General features: G+C 38.9%; 2 protein-coding genes across 2 annotated transcripts; one reads left to right on the plus strand and one right to left on the minus strand.

Annotated features, from left to right (window-relative positions):
- Positions 1 to 363: 363 nt before the first annotated feature.
- Positions 364 to 2,163, plus strand: LOC121238188. The gene has a single exon (XM_041135028.1). The coding sequence runs from the start codon at positions 364 to 366 to the stop codon at positions 2,161 to 2,163; it is 1,800 nt and encodes a 599-aa protein (XP_040990962.1).
- A 1,832-nt stretch (positions 2,164 to 3,995) lies between these two features.
- LOC121239793 lies at positions 3,996 to 7,779 on the minus strand. Its single transcript, XM_041137117.1, has 5 exons — positions 7,411 to 7,779; positions 7,102 to 7,208; positions 5,610 to 6,108; positions 4,590 to 4,708; positions 3,996 to 4,441 (listed from the first exon to the last, which is right to left on the minus strand). Exons 1-5 carry the CDS (start codon positions 7,675 to 7,677, stop codon positions 4,243 to 4,245), a joined length of 1,191 nt encoding a protein of 396 aa, XP_040993051.1. The 5' UTR covers positions 7,678 to 7,779; the 3' UTR covers positions 3,996 to 4,242.
- Positions 7,780 to 17,247: the final 9,468 nt, after the last annotated feature.

A 17,247-nucleotide genomic window follows, 5' to 3' on the forward strand; every position in this document is an offset into this window, starting at 1 on the left:
CGTTTCTGAACCCCATGCATGCATGCATGTTAATCTAATAACAGCACGTAATTCTCCTCTCATCTGAGTGCTCGTGTTTTAGTAACAATTAATTAACCTGTTCCAATGAATCCTTACCATTTCCAACAACATTAGCAGCTCCCACAAACAAATCTGGCCTATACCTCCTCGATCTTAAAATGCCCTAATTATTATTTATATGAAGGAAGCTTCTCATTCTTGCCACAAATAAAGCTGCTTGGGGGAAATTAATTAAATTGGCGTTAATTTTCTTGTTCCTCTGATTGATTTTCCCTTAAATTTAAGTAGTACACCATACCCAGCTAGCCTTGATCATATAGATCGATCAGATCAGGCCGGAAAATGGGTGGCAAAAATGGGTACTTCCGATTTGGAGCACGTGTGGTAAGAGGGCGATGGTTCATGCTTTTTGGTGCCATGCTGATCATGTGTGGCTCTGGGCAAACCTACATCTATTCAACTTACTCTAAAGCCATCCAAACAACTCTTGGGTACGACGAGGAGGAGATGAATATGATCACTTTCTGCAGAGATGTTGCTGCCTACGTCGCCATCTTCGGCGGCCTCATTTGTGAGGTGGCTCCGTCGTGGGTTGTGTTGCTCATCGGTGCAGTCTTGAACTTTGGAGGGTTTATAATGACATGGTTAGCCGTCATGCACAAAATCCCAAGGCCACCAGCTTGGCAAACCGGCGTTTACGTTGCCTTCGGAACCGCTTCACCCAATTTTTCCCACACAATCGCCCTCGCCACCTGCGTCAAGAACTTCCCAGAAAGCCGAGGCGTTGTTCTGGGTCTGATGAAAGGTCTGGTCGGGCTCAACGCAGCTATCTTTACCCAAATTTACTTGGGTTTCTACGCAAACGATCCGAGAGGTCTTATTCTCGTCACTGCTGTGTTCCCAACTATATTTTATCTGGGATTTATGTTCACGATCCGGACGATCGAGGCAGACAGACAACCGAACGAGCTCAGAGTGTTCCTGAATTTCTTTTATCTAACAATCGTGCTTGCACTGTTTCTCATGATCGTGACTTTGCTTGATAAATACATTGTTGTTACCAGAAACGGGCATGTAATAGGTGCCGCTGTTGTGTTTATCCTTCTCCTCCTTCCGCTCTATCTTGTCATTAAACAAGAGGCTGCCCTCTCCAAACTCGAAACACACGATCATTTGAATTATCCTACTCGTGATGAGGTATCCGCCATTGATAAGAAACCACAAGCATCTGCTGCTCCTCAGCAAGAACACAACAAGCCCAGCAGTAGTGTTTCTTGTTTTGCAAATATCTTCAAAAAACCAGAAAGAGGAGAAGACCACTCCATTCTACAAGCAGTGTTCAGCGTAGACATGGTGTACATCTTCTTCATCACGCTGTGCGGATACGGGACAGGCTTGACAGCATACGATCACTTCGGGCGTCTCGGCCAAGCACTGGCGAAAAGAGAACGGCTCGTGAGTTCCATTGTTTCGCTTGTAAGCATCTGGAACTACTACGGGAGAGTCTACTCTGGTTTCCTCTCCGAACTCTTGCTCCTCAAATGGAAAGTTCCTCGGTCGATCGTCTCGACTTTCATGCTTGTCTTGCAATCCATCGGGCTGCTTCTCTTCGCCTACCCAGAAATCCCCGGTGCATACTATGTGGCATCGGTGACACTCGGATTTTCACTCGGCGCGCAAGTACCGATATACTTGGCAATAATTTCCGAGTTCTTTGGTCTCAAGTACTACGCAACACTGCTCAATTTTGCACAGTTGTACTGCCCACTTGCCTTGTATCTGATGAATACGAAATTCACAAGAGTTATTTACGCAAAAGAGGCGATGAAGGACGTTATTGCTCAGGGCAAGGATCCAGCATTGGTGAAGGATCCGGTTTGCGAGGGTAGCCATTGTTTTAGGCTATCATTCTCCATTTTAGCTCTCATTTCATTCATTGGAGCTCTTATCTCGCTTAAATTCGCGAGTAGGACTCGAGAATTTTACAAAGGAGACTTGTACAAGAAGTTTAGGAATGAAAACCGTCGAGATGGGGAAATGTTAATTAGGAGATTCGGAGGTGAAAAATATATGAAGTTTGGAGAGGCACAGGGGAAGGCAATATCGGAGACTCAGATGGCTCAGCGCTGTAATAAACGGTAGTACTGAGGTTGACTCCAAATTAAAGAAGATAGGGCTGCTGCTGTTATGATGATCTTGAACTAATGTATAGCAACAAATTTAAGAGGTAGAATGATCACTACAATGGAAAAAAATTTCCTCCAACTTATTGAGTACCTCAAGTGGGAGAGATATAGACACATCAAATAGATCAAACGACATTTATTGATCATTTATTAATATTGTTTGAAACGTGCAACAATAAATGTTATATGGCTTACTTGATGCGTCTATCTCTCTCCAACTTAAGACCCTCAAACTTGAACAACAACTTAAGAGAACCTTGATTTCTTTCTTGAATGTAATTGGTTATATATGGGCATTTTCATGTCAGCTTCTAGTCACCATCAATATGCAAGGAATTCTGCAAACTCTTTACCCAATGGATCTGGTAGTCATTCTTTAATTTGCATGCAACATATACAACTCACATGGCAGTATTTACCCCAAACAAAAAGGGGAGGAGCATGCAGCACAATTCACATCCTTTAAAATAACAAAACAGCATTCTCTCGTTTGTTTTCAAAAACTAAAAATTGAATAATATATTATTATAATATATTTTTTTAATATTATTATTATTTTAGTATTTGAAATGTTGAATTGTTTATTTTATTTTATGTGATAATTTGAAAAAATTATAATGATTATGTGTTGTGAAAACAAATGAGGCCGGTTCTTTAACGCTTGATCTTGTTTTATTCGTATCTCTCTAGCCCGTTGCTTCTCTTCCTGTATGCTGTAAACTTAGTATATATCTTTAATGATTAATTACTAATTACATCCTAAAAATGTCGATAGTTTAGGAAGAAAGTATAAATTGGAAAATAGGAGGTAGTTTACTAGCAAAAAAGTGTATATCCACCATACATAAATGCATCATTCCCATATGGGTTGCAAAATACTAATATTGTGTGCGACTATAGGGCCTCTTCATGTGCTCTCTAGGTTAGATCTATGGTTGTCTTTACAAGGAAAAACTACCTTTTACACCCTTGTATTACTACTACTTTCTCAATTTGTATCGTAAAACTACCAAAATTGTCAGCACTCTAAAGCAGTCAAAGCAGTCAACTTGATAAGAGATGCGAGCAGCAGGGGCCCTGGAGGGATCCCTTTCTGGACAATGGGTGGGGACCCCGCTTCCATGGGAGGTGGGGGAGGGGGTGGTGACAGGGGAGGCCTGAGGGTTGGGCGGCTGCTCAAAGTACTCGAGGAGCGATGGACGTGGTAGATAATCCACCCCCAACAACGGATCCCTGTGTGGGGTAGATACCTTGCACATAGGAGGATTGTTTTGCTTTCTTTAAAAGAAAACACAAAATCGTCTAAGAGATATAAACATAATTCACGTTATCTCCACGAGTAATTTTACGTACAAGTGAATAGAGATTCAACTTGATGGTTAATAACGAAGTATGATGTAGTAGAAGTCAATTGCTATACATGATGAAAAAAGAGCATTTTGATTATTTTGTGCTTTTTCTCTTTAGGTTTCAGTACTGACAACTGACTGACGAACAATCGGCGGTCATTGGCATGTGTTGATGAAGTTTAGTATAGCCTTGTTTTGTTCATTCGATTTTGGGGCAACTATTTTAGAAAACAGAGAGGACCTGTTGTTAATTCAGTCGCCAAAAACACCCATTGGCAGCCAACTTAGGAAGGGCAAAATAGCCGTGACAAGGTAATAAAATCCACCTGTCTCTATATGGCTTGGACCAAATCATATAGTATAAGCATCTTTTAGCATAGCTTCAAACCCAATGGAACAACTAGAAAATAAAGTAAGTTTGAGAAACACCTAATCCAAATATAAAAATAAGGAAACTTACTGGCAGGATAGAACAATATCTGCTTCAATGTAATCTCTCGCACATGGTAGTACTTTGCAAGCTAGATTTGGAGGTGGAACTAAACAGAAGTAAAAGAAGGTTATTTGTTTTCTTGGTCTTAATGTTAGTGAAGTTTTAAAAGCCCCTTATCTCCTAATCATGAGCAAAATTAAAAGTTTTGGCCATGATGTCTACATCACCTTGAATTTTACCAGGAAAGATGGAGCTACATAACACCTACTATGTATGCATTCCAAGCGTCTTGTTGCTGAAAACTTTTTACCTCTTCATACTTCACATCTCGTCCAACACCAAATCCCTCTGTAGTTCGGATTTCTTCACCGTCTGGCATTTGCCGAAGCCAAAAATGGACAGATCGAAATCCAGCCTCTTCTAAGCAGTCTTTAATCTCAGGCAATGACCACCTAGGCATGCAAACAACCATTTTCAAATGTTTTTGAACTTACTAGAAACAGAATATATAAAGATCAGAGCTAGTAACAAAGCTTGACCCTACTGAGATAATTATGTCTTTCATATATAGAACACAAAAGAGTAAATAAAACAACTTACAGCCTCCAACTGTATGAAAATGCATGACGAATTTTTTTCTGCTGCTTTTGGAGATGAAAGTGTAGGCTAATCCTTGTTTTGCGCTCAATTATGTCAAATTCAGCTTGCTCCCAAACATACTGCACATGTGGACAGAAATATCTACACTATAAGAACAGAAGTTTGCAAAATAAAGAATAAAAGACATTGGTACAAATTTTATTATTGTAAACTCAGAAGAGTAAACAAGAATATTAAGATCCTGAAGTTCTATTTCTTCAGCAAATTTAATGGTATGACATGCAATAAGGAGAAATATAGATTTCAATTTTTCATTTATGGAAAGATTCTAGTTCAATGGGTTTTGCTGTCATTACAGAGCGGCAGTTAGGATATTTCACAATTCTGATAACACGCATGTAAAAAAGGGGGAAAGAAAGGAAATAAAAAAGAGCCTTCACTAGTATAGCAGCATTATAAAAGATACTGGGTAGGAAAATCTACATGAGAAGTTTAATATAGATTTAGAGGATGTTTGGAAACAATTTTCATCTCATCCCATCTCATTTCCTTCCCAAATATCATTCAAACACAAACACTTTCAAACTAGTCATTACAACTTTTTCAAATAAAAAACAATTCAACTTTTTCCAATCTCAAAAGAAAAATAATATTAAAAAATAATATTCTAACAATATTTTAACTTTACAATATTTTTTATTCAATTTTTTTTCTCTCCTTTCCCAAAACCCAATAAATACTTAACTCAAACTATCTCAGTACTATTCACAAACCATCTTACTACTATTCACAAAATTCTCATCTCATCTCATCTCATTTCTCAAGCATCCCTTAAAGCTAGAATATGAAGAACTGCTGGGAAAAAATAATTTCACTTCTATTTCTTTTATAAATCTTGCGTGATTCTGTCTTAGAAAATACTAATCCTTTGGTCCTGAACATAACCAAGTTGCTTTATATTTATAATATTCCAACTGGTGCTATAAAATGTCACGAGTATTTGGAGCAGAAAGAGTAAACCGTAAAATTGGCAAATCTCCTCTGGAGCCTTAGCCTGCGCTCTGACGATGTCCCACCATACAAATCCATCACAAATATAGCCCCTTTCTTTGACAAGGCATCAAGCACATGCTTAAAATACAAAACCAGGTCTTCACGTTTATGGAGACAACAACAACTATAGTTGAATGCACAAACTATGTCTCTTGGAGGAAGTGGAAAGTTCTTCATGTACTTATGATTGGTAGGAGAGTCCAATTGCATAGTAGATTCCAGTGCATGAGTCCCACAACCATCTTTACCTTCTTGCAGTGTGATTTTACTTATGAGCTCATGAGGCTCGACTTTAACTTGTTTGGCATCAAGAGGCTGCAAGACATTACCATGAAATAGGGATATTCGGGTAGATGCATCAGCACCAACGCTAGTTATGTTGTTCTCCATGCACCAATTTAGTGCCTCAAGGTCCAAATCCAATCCCACAGCAGTCCTACTTGGATTACTGCGAATCCATTCAGCGCTGTCAAACACAGCATTTGGTAAGTACTCAGGTGAAGTTGGCATCCCACTGGGTTGCAAATTAATGTCTTTTGACTTAAGTGTGGAATGCTACATGGAAACACATTCTATTTGGGAAAAAAAGTAACAAAAGTATATTTATCATAACCAAACTTATTCACACCTACCACAATTGGGAGATCAACCAAATGGATGTAAGAACCTAAACAGAAGTAATCTCATACGAATTCAAGAATGGCAACAATGAAGGCACCATTTCTTGGCTGCTACCCCGAGTGACACCGGACTGGTGGATGGAGGTTGTCTTAAAAATAATTAGTATTAAGGTTTTTAGGAGTTTTAAGGTTTATATCTTAGGATTTAGCACATGTAGAATTGGTAGAATGATGAGGTGGTGATTTAGGATTGGAGGGTGTAAAACCTGAGTTTTACACCAGATTCAGACAGCGGCTGCACCCTTTTCTTAAAAGTAAACAGCAAACATAACTCACTATAAGGAACTTAAACATATAACACATTGAAGAATTCTCTCTAAGGAATTGCCTTGCTATGACTAAGGCAACAATAGAGTCATGAAACACTTAATGGGTTACTTAAAACATCAAAGAAAGTGAAATTCAGAATAACATTCACATGCATACAGAATTCAAATATAGTAACGAATTGCCAGATAATGTCACTGACCTGGGTGGTTTTATCACACATACCAGCATAGTCTTTAATCGTTGAAAGACATAGAACAAGAACCACAAAAAAAAAAATGCCCCGTCTATAAAGCACCAAAATGTTAACAAATAAGCATCATACCTCTAGAGAGCACCAAAATGGTAACAACTAAACATCATACATGGATACAAGAACTCAGCAAGTCCTTGGCGAGATGGACTCTCAATTAACATCATTTCTTGGGGAATTACTTTCAATGTGTATTCCAATAGATTAAATTCTTGACAAACTTATCATGAACCAGCAAAATAGTAGGGTGAGAATGTACCTAAGAAGAGCGGTTCCACAGAAATCCTCTTGGAGATGGAGGGGCAACCTCCCAGCCACATACATCAGAAAGAACTTCTGCATATAGCTTATGTCTCCCTTCGGAGACTGCATTCAAAACAAAATTGACAGTACCCCATTAAATTTCCGAGTATAGATTAGTCGAATTAGGTTTTGATATGGGTTCTTGTTTTCGTTTCCTCCAAGTCCAGAATGAAAGCAAGCTTAGAAAAATTCCAGTTTTCCGAAATATCCCACAATTTATCGGCAAAGAATCACGGCATAATAAGAACTAGTGAATGAGTCAAACCTGTACAGACTGTTGGTATAGAAGAAATTTTGACGGGACGTCCTTCAATGAATGTTCTCCATTTTCCTCTTCTTCTTCTTCATCATCACTTTTTTCTTCATCGCCTTCTTCTTCCTCTTCTTCAGGAATAGAAGGTTTGGAAGCAGAGGAAGAAGAAGAGGGCAGGCTCAGCTGGTCATCATAGTCATCATCTCCCTCAGCATAGTAAGAGGATCCTCGACGAGGATTTCTTTGCTGGTGCCTCAGCTTCTTCTCCCTCTTTCCCATTGTCGAGATCTTCCCACCTCCCTCGCCGCCAAACACCCAATTTGACACGGCCAAGATGCCACGCAAAGTAGCCCTCTCCCAAAACTTTGTTTTATGGGTGGTTAGTACATTAGAATTAGACTCATCATTTTTATATTCAAAATTTGACGAAGAGTATATATTTTTCATAAATTAAAAACATCTCTATCTATAACTCCACATTGGATTAGCTATTGGATTCATCAAAATAATAATATAATATTATTTTGTTAATAATAATATTTTTAATTTATTTTTTTCATATTTTATAATTACACTAACTATATTTTAATTAATAATTTAATTTGATATTTAAATTATTATTTCCTAACTTAAATATATTGTGGTTCAAAATTAGGAAACAATAATTTAAATAAATAAAATAATGGTTATAGAGTGTGAATAGTAAGTCTTCAAATTTGAAGATGAAGATAAATGTACTGTAGCTAAAAGCTTGACATTTGAGCATATGGTGAATCCAATGCCAGGATTTTAAAGCCTAAATCATCAAATTTTGAAAATTGAACTCATTTGGTGAGTCAAATGCTAGTGCTCTTATACTCCCACCGGCTCCCGCTAGTTCATTTTAATTGTTTTTTTTTCCTTTTATATGTATTTTTTTAACATTTTTAAATTATTTTAGATAAATACAAAATTATTAAAAAAACACTTACTGAATCATTAAGTTAAAAAAAAAAATCAGCAGTAACCCTAGGACTGTTCATCTGGGTTCCAGCTCGAGAATCCTGGTATACCCAAATCAGAACCCAGATTTCAAATCCAGTCCGAGTCTGGATTAGCCAAGGTCAAACTCGGGCCGAAACCCAGATTTACAACCCAATACCCGATTTTTTTTTCCTTTTTTACTCTTCCTTTTCGTTTCTGTCTTTTTTCACAAATCGGATTCTTTGCTTATGATACTATATGGCCTTTTTTTTAAGTGTTGAAGGCCGATGAGTTTTTTAATTTGAGAAGTCAAATATTTCACTCGGACGTTCAACTTTTGATGTTGGGAAGAATGGATTCGTGTCAAAAGTGAAAAAATTACCGAGTCCTCGTTTTGTAGCCTTGCCTCAGTAAACTCAAACCAATAAATGGACAAAGACAAACGCGCAGACAAAGAAGCAACAGAAGAAGAAGAAGAAGAAGAAGAAGAAAAGAATACCCAATATACGAAAAAAGCATAACAAAAACCAGAAGAAGAACATGAAGCACAAGAGAAAAAAAATATCCGGGTACCGGGTTGTAAACCCGGGTTCCGGGTTTACAACCTAGCACCCGGATCGGGTGTACCTGGGTTTTGCAACCCGAGTTTGTTCTTGGCCAAAACTCGAAATCGAAATCCGGTTTCCCAGGTTCTAGACCGGGTCGGGAAAAATCCTAGCCTGGATGAACAGTCCTTGGTAGCCCCAAGTGGGAGCTACCAGTGGTAAGAGTAGAGTTTTCCTTGTTTTATTGCAGCACACCTTGTTCTCATTATGATCATTTTTTTTTAAAAGAGACAACTGGGTAGGAGGCCCCGACATTCATTCCAAACCACCTGGTACAATACAAAAAGAAGGAAAAGAAAAAGAGATCTGGGGCCAATGACTTGACCCCCACCCATTTACCATTAGGGGAAGCCGCCTGAAGCGATTTTGATACAGTCCAATAAATAGACTGTAATATTATGACCGAAAGCCACAATGAATTTATTTATGCTACATGTCGCTAGTCTGGATTGACTAAAGGAGACTTTCATTATCACTTTTCCAGAATCCCTAGTTAGGAGAAGCAATAACATAAAAAGATTGCAAATGGAAGAAGCATTGAATCACCAGCGGACGACCACCAGGAGCTGTAGAGGTGCGTGAAGACCATGTGCCACACTAAGAAAATGGAGGTTGGTCGGATCTAAGAAGATCCGAGGCTACTAACCCCAAAAATGACATGCGTGGCAGCGACATGCTCTTCCTGGTATGGCAGCGCATGGATCTCACACTCAGTTGAGGCCGCGTGTGAGACGTATGCACCTTTCTTTTCGACGATTTGCTTCTGCCATCCGAAGGACCGACGGTGGGGAGTCTTGTGGTGCGACATTTGGCAGTCATGGGTGGTCAAAAAGTAATAGATCGGCATTTCTCCGTGCTATGGTCAGAAAAAACACGGCAGGACAGTGTCAAGACTATACATATTGGAGGATGATGGGTAGAGCCGAAGCTCTAGCCACCCTCTAAATGGAGAAGATGAGATTTTTGGACCTTAGGTAGAGAGCGGATTTGCTGGAGAGAGAAATGAAAAAACGTTAACAATCGATGGAGACAAACCCACCTCATTATGCTCACTTAAATGATTCCCCCTTTTTCACTCTCTTTATATTTAAAAAAAAAACAATCTCGTAATAATATATTATAAAAGACATACATTAATTTTTATCTTTGAAAATTTTGTCTCTTGAGCAATGTCAGAAACAAATTCTAAATGCACAAGTCTAATATAAAGTTTCAGTAAAAAAGTAGATTTTACTAAAAAAAATGAGTGTTTTCGTGGTTGGATTCATTTTTTTATAAAAAAAACATATGCAAAACTTGTACATTTAAGATGTATATATTTCATTATTCTTGTATCTTTTTAGAGCATTTATGGGAAAATAAATTATATTTGCAGTCGTGGAGTGCACAAGAGCCGCGCAATCGCTTTAAGAAAAAGTGAGTAAATATATGACCCACATGAAAAAAAAAAGAACTATTTTTTTAATAATAGACCCTACTCTTTTTCAAAACAATTACACAACGTTTGCGTACTCAACCACTGTATGTAACATTATTCTTCCGTGAAATATAACACAACATTAGTTGTGGCGACAGTACACGATCCGTCAATTTTCTACCTCATTTTATTTGGCGATTAAATCCACTCTCTACTTCTCTTTTTTATTTCTATAAATAAATAATTATTTCGTATGGTTTAAAACACGACTTCACCCTCTACTTTATTATTATAAGGTAATGATACTTTTACACTTCATTTATTACTATTTTACTACTTAACTATTTGATTTTTTTTACTACTTGAATTTAGATTTAAAATTTCAGAATATGACCTTATTGCATAATCTACAAGAAAATAAATTCAATCAACCATAATCATATAAATTAATTCAAAATAAATTTAATTTTATAAAAAGAAGGTCAGTTTTTATAAAAAGAAGAGCAAAAGAAGATCAATTTTTATAAAATTGAATTAATTTTGAATTAATTTACATGATTACGTTGATTGATTGAATTTATTTTCTTCTAGATTATGCAAGAATGTCATATTCTGCGATTTTTAATCCAGATTTAAATAACAAAAAGAAAAAAAAATAGTTGGATAGTAAAATAATAGTAAATTAGATATAAAGGTATTATTACCCTTATTATAAAGGGTGACACTACCTACAAGAGACAAAAGCCAGTTTTCTTTCTCTCTCCAAACGATTTTTCTCTCTACCCAAGCAGCTAGCTATCTCAGCCTCTCCACCCAATGAGAGTTGGAGCTTCGGCTCCTCCCTCCCTCTGACTGTCCAGCCATCAACGACCATGTATATTGATTTTTTTTTTCAATTTTTTTTTCTAGTTTATCGACTATAACACCAAGATATTCTGATCTACTGCTTACCAACCTTCTACAACCTCCATCGGACTCCCCAGCCATCGATCTATTGGACGAAAGGAAAAAACTATCCAAACGAGAGGCGTGTATGTCTCACATGCGGCCTACAGTGCGTGTGAAACCCACACGCCGTTGTGCCGAGGTGAGTCTTCTGTTGCCACGCATGACACTATCGAGGTCAAAGGCTTCAGATCTCTTAGATCCAATTATTACCTTAATCCCTAGAGTGGCGCGTGAGCCACACGCGCCACCACTGCCAGTGACAACCCTACACCGACGTATCGGCTCATTTTCATATTGTTATTTCTCTATATTCCTGCTTTTCTTAACCAATGATCAAGATGAAGTGGTCGTGAAAGTCTCATTCAGTCAGACCAAACCAGCAAAATGCAGCACACAACTCTCAATTGTAGCTTTTAGTTGTAGTTTTATAGTCTATTTATCAAATTATGTTAAAACCGCTGTAAGCAGCTTTCCTTTAGTGAGAAATGGGTGGGAGTCAAACTTTTAGCTCCAGATCCCGCTTTTTTATTGTTTGTTGTGTTCCTTTTACTTGTTTTGAGACGATTATTGAGGACTCTCACCTTCATTGAATCTTGTATTTTTGTAATTACTTAGTTAATCTATGTTATGCTTACCTTGAGAAAAAATAAATAAATAAAGGGTGGCACTACAGCCACCTAGAATTCCTCCAAAGTAATTCTCCTAACAAGTGCATTTTTTTTCTTTTTTTTTTTCATGTATTTTTTCAATCATCTTAAACAATTCGCAACATTATTAAAAAGCAATTCCTTAGTTACTAAGTAAAAAAAAAGTGTCGGGCATTTTCCTATTATAAATAAAGGACATAACGATTAAAAAACACATACCAATTAAACAACAAATGAGCCTCTTTTTCTCTTGAGTTAATGGTGTAGCGGAAGATGAAATAAAAATTATGAAGAAGAGCTATGTCTTCTTGGAATGAAAACTAGTTGATTGATAAAACTTTCAAACTTTGACAATATTCATAATAATCCCTTCTGTTCCCACTCACAGATTATTTGTGAGAGGAGACTAACAATAAAGGAAAGTTTATTGTAATGGAAAAATACCATAAAAAAGTAATAAACTAAGGAAAAAAAAGGAACCACAATAGGAAAGAAAACAGAGTAGCAATCCATCTTATTTGCTATGAAAAAGGAAAGAAATTATAGAGAATATTGAGTTGCGCTAGTGTGATCTGAACGGGTTATTCTTGGTCATTCATTAGTAATTTAGCAGCTTGCTTGTTGACGTCCTACATCAACTTGCCCTCCCTTGGAAGAAGACTTGACCTCGAGTCGTTGTTGCTATAGAGTGGCTCATCTAGTGGATGATATTCATATAAATCTGCCACATTAAAAAGTGATGAAATTGCCATATCTTTCGGTAGCTCAATCACATAAGCATTATCACTGATTTTCTTAAGGACACGAAATGGACCACACTTCTTGTTCTGTAGTTTGCTATATGTACTCGATGGTAAACGTTCCTTGCGCAAATAAATCATGACCAGATCACCCTCTGCAAATTTTTTAGCTCACTTATGCTTGTTAGCTGTTGCCTTGTATTTTTTGTTGGCCTTTTCCAGATTGCTTCGAACTTCTGATTGTACTTGCTTAATTCTTGAAGCCATATTCTCAGCTGTTGCACTAAAGCCTGGTAGCTTAGGAAGAGGAACCAAATCCAGGGCATGTTTAGGTGGTTGAGTGTAGACAATCTCAAATGTGACTTTCTTGTGGAGCGGTTGCACATGCTATTGAAGGCAAACTTTATCTATAGAAGGCTCACATCCCATTGCTTCGGCTTATCACCAGAAATACACCGAAGCATGTTGCCCAATGATTTGTTAGTCACTTTGGTCTTGCCATCGGTTTGAGGATGGTAGATGCTACTATACTTGAGGCACATTCCAAACTTCCTCCACAAAGTTACCCAGAAATGGCTGAGGAACTTAGTGTCATGGTCCGAAATGATGGTTTTGGGGACTCCATGCAAGCGAACCACTTCTTTAAAGAAAAGGCGAGCGACATTCGACGCGTCCGACATCTTTCAGCAAGGTATGAAGTGTGCCATTTTCGAAAATCTATCAACCACAACGAAGATGGAATCAACTCCACGTTGGGTTCGGGGTAGACTGAGTATGAAATTCATGCTTAAGTCTTCCTAAATATTCTTTGGTACGAGTAGTGGCATGTAGAGTCGCATGTTTTGGGACTGCCCCTTCCCCACTTAGCACATAGGGCACCGTTACACAAACTTGCCCACATCCTTCTTTAGTTGACACCAAAAGTATCGTTCAGCCACCAGAGAAATGGTCTTGTCCCTTCCCACATGTCCTCCTAAGCCTCCTCCATGAAGCTCTCGGATCAGGTGCTTACGCAAAGAAGTTCGAGGGATGCAGAGTTGGTTTCTGCAAAAAAGATGGTCAGTATGAATGTGAAAATCTTCCACAACTTGTCCATTCGAGCACTTGCTCCATATTTCAGTGAAATCCAAATCATTGGCATATAATTCTTGCAGATGTTCAAAGCATGTGAGTTCAGTCTTCAAAGTCACTAGTAAGGTTGCTCGACAGCTGAGGGCGTCAGCTGCCTTGTTCTGTTGTCCCGATTTATGTTTCAACACCATGGTGAATTTCTGCATGAATCCAATCCGTCTTGCTTGCATTCGGCTCAAATTACTTTGGTTGTTTATAAATTTCAAGGCATGATCATCATTGTATAAAACAAATTCCCTTTGGATCAAATAATGTTCCCAATGTTTAAGAGATCGAATAACAGTGTAGAATTCCAGTTCGTAAGTCGTCCACTTCCACCGAGACTCATTTAGCTTCTAACTGAAAAATTCTACAAGCCAACCTTCTTGGGATAGAACTGCACCAATGCCCATTATAGATGTGTCACACTCCACTTCAAAGAGCTTTTCAAAACTTGGTAACGCTAGCACAGGTGCTATAGATAGCCTTTCTTTTATTAGAGCAAAACTAGTTTCTACTTCTTCTTCCCAACTAAATTGTCCCTTCTTCATGCACTTGGTGATGGGAGCTGCGATGGAACTGAAATTCTTAATGAACCTTCGATAGAAGGTTGCCAGCCCTGGAAACTACGCACCTGACCAACAGTCGTAGGTCTCAGCCACTCTCGAATGGCCCTGACTTTCCTTTCATCCACGTGAATGCCCTCTGCACTTATCACAAACCCCAAGGAACAACAGTCAGTTGCTCATGAAGGTGCATTTCTTAAGGTTGACAAGTAGCTTATTGCCTCACAGCACAGATAAAACCTCTCGTAAATGCCCAATGTGTTCTTCCTCATCTCGGCTATAGAGAAGAATGTCATCGAAATAAATGATGACAAACTTCCCGATGAATGGCTTGAGCACCTAGTGCATGACCCTCATAAAAGTGCTTGGTGCATTAGATAAACCGAACTGCATCACCAACCATTCATATAGGCCCTCTTTGGTTTTAAACGATGTCTTCCACTCATCACTGGGCTGAATTCTAATCTAATGGTACCCACTCTGTAGGTCTATTTTTTATAACACATTAGACCCTGCAAGCATGTCGAGCATATAAGCTAAACGAGAACTGAGAAATCGATATTTTACCGTGATCTTGTTGATGGCGCGACTGTCCACGCACATCCTCCAGCTTCTGTCTTTCTTTGATGTGAGTAATGCTGGCACGACGCATGGACTCATATTCTCCCTAATTAAGCCTTTTCGGAGGAGCTCTTCCACTTGGGTTTGAAGGATTGGTGCTCATTGGCACTCATACAGTAATGAGACAGATTCAAAAGGCTTGCTCCTGGGACCAAATCGATGTGGTGCTAGAGATCTCTCATAGGAGGCAGCCCCTCGGGTAGTTCCTGCGACATGATGTCTCCAAACTCAGATAAAAGGTGATGCACTTGCTGGGGAATATCGATTGCTTCTACTTCGTCACTTGCTTTCACGACAAGGGTCCAAACTTCCCCTGCCTCCTCAGCATCTGCCATGGATTGTGCTTCAGAGACCGTGAGGAATGAGTTCTTTTTATCTACAATAACCAAATCATGTGCCTTGTCCCCTATAGGAACCAATACTATTTTTCGCCCTTGCCACAAAAATGAATACACGTTCTCTCGCCCTTTGTAAAGAGCATCCACATCAAACTACCATGGGCGCCCAAGTAAAATGTGACATGCATCCATCTCCACCACATTGCCAACACCTCATCCTTATAAAATTTTTCAATGGAGAAAGAAACTCGACAAAGATTATTCAAGCGAGTCTTGGACCCTTTTCGAATCCAATCGATTTTATATGGTCGTGAGTGTTTCTCAATTTTCAAAGCAAGTGCAGTGACAAGAGCTTTAGATATTTTCACAGCTTCCACTATCTATAATCACGTTACATACCTTATTGTTAATAGTGCAACGTGTTTTGAATATCAAGTGCCTCTAATTTTCCTCTTCAATTTTTGGGGCCAACATTACCCACTATATGACATAGTTCACGGGCTCCCCTTCATCACCTTCTTCGAGTTCTCCTGCTTTTTCACCTTCGTTGTCGCCCTCGTCTTCTTGACCTCCCTCTTCCCCTTCAATCATATGTATTGATCGTCGTGTAGGACACTCATTAGAGCGATGTCTAGGTTGATTGCATCGAAAACATTTTTCCAACATAGGCCTGGAATGAGGATTACTGCTGGTGCCGCTCCTTTGCACTAATGGGGTGGTCGGGTCTCTTACTGCTTGGTTGTTGGTGTTTCCCTTTTGAGGTCAACTAGACGAACTTGGTTGTGAATTGCTCGGTCGAGGTTGTTGATGAGCAGCCTTGGTGGGTGGAGTAAAAGACGGTGCTCTAGACTGTGGTCGGGACAGTTGTAGCTCAATTTTCAGAGCTAAGTTAACATCCTCTGATAACTTCCATATGGTATGCAACGAGAATTTGTCTTGGAAGGCCATATGCAACCCTCCCACAAACCTCGCAACCTGCTGCCCCTCTGTTTCGGAAAGATTGTTGCACGAGTTCAGTCGGTAAACTCTTCCGTGTAGTTGCTAACAGTTCTCATGCCTTGCTTGCAGTTTTGATACTGCTGATACATAATCTGTTCATAATCCAGGGGTAGGAACCTAGCTCTCATCAATTGCTTTATCTTCGGCCATGCTCGCATTGGTTGTTTACCCTGTCGTCGCCTATTGTTTTGCATTTGTTCCCACCATGCCAATGCACCACCACACAATTTATATGCCACTAACTTCACTTGTTGTGCCATAGGGGTCTGCATGTAATCAAAAAAAATTTCTACTTCCAATAACCAGTTAAGAAAGCTCTCGACATGGAGATGTCCATTAAAGCATGGCAAGTCGATTTTGATTCGAAAGTTGTTATTTTGGTCCGACCCTCTTCTATTAGCTAGGCCCTCTCCCTCAAAGCTAGCGACCTATTCATCACTAGATGAATAATCTGGTGATTGATTCCGTCGCCACGGTCTCCATGTGGGTTATCTCGATTCCTCCTATTCTCCTGATGCTCATCGCCACCAACATGAACGTTGGTAACGGCTCTTTGGATTTCCTGTAACATCCTTTTGATCCCCTCGAATCGTTATTGGTTTTGTTGATTTTGTGACTGGACAATGACCCAAAGGGCTGGTACTCCATGCCCTTCATCATGGGGGTTACCTTCCTCTCCTACCATTGAGCCAAGTCCAACCTTACTCTGATGCCAAACTAGCATAGCGGAAGACGAAACAAAAACTATGAAGAAGAGTTGTGTCTTCTTGGAATTAAAACTAGTATCAACTTTATTGATAAAACTTTCAAACTTTGACAATATTTATAATAATCCCTTCTTTTCCCACTCACAGATTATTTGTAGGAGGAGACTAACAATAAAGAAAAGATTATT

The sequence above is a fragment of the Juglans microcarpa x Juglans regia genome, chromosome 7D (genome assembly GCF_004785595.1).
Source record: "Juglans microcarpa x Juglans regia isolate MS1-56 chromosome 7D, Jm3101_v1.0, whole genome shotgun sequence".
Taxonomy (NCBI): Eukaryota; Viridiplantae; Streptophyta; class Magnoliopsida; order Fagales; family Juglandaceae; genus Juglans; species Juglans microcarpa x Juglans regia.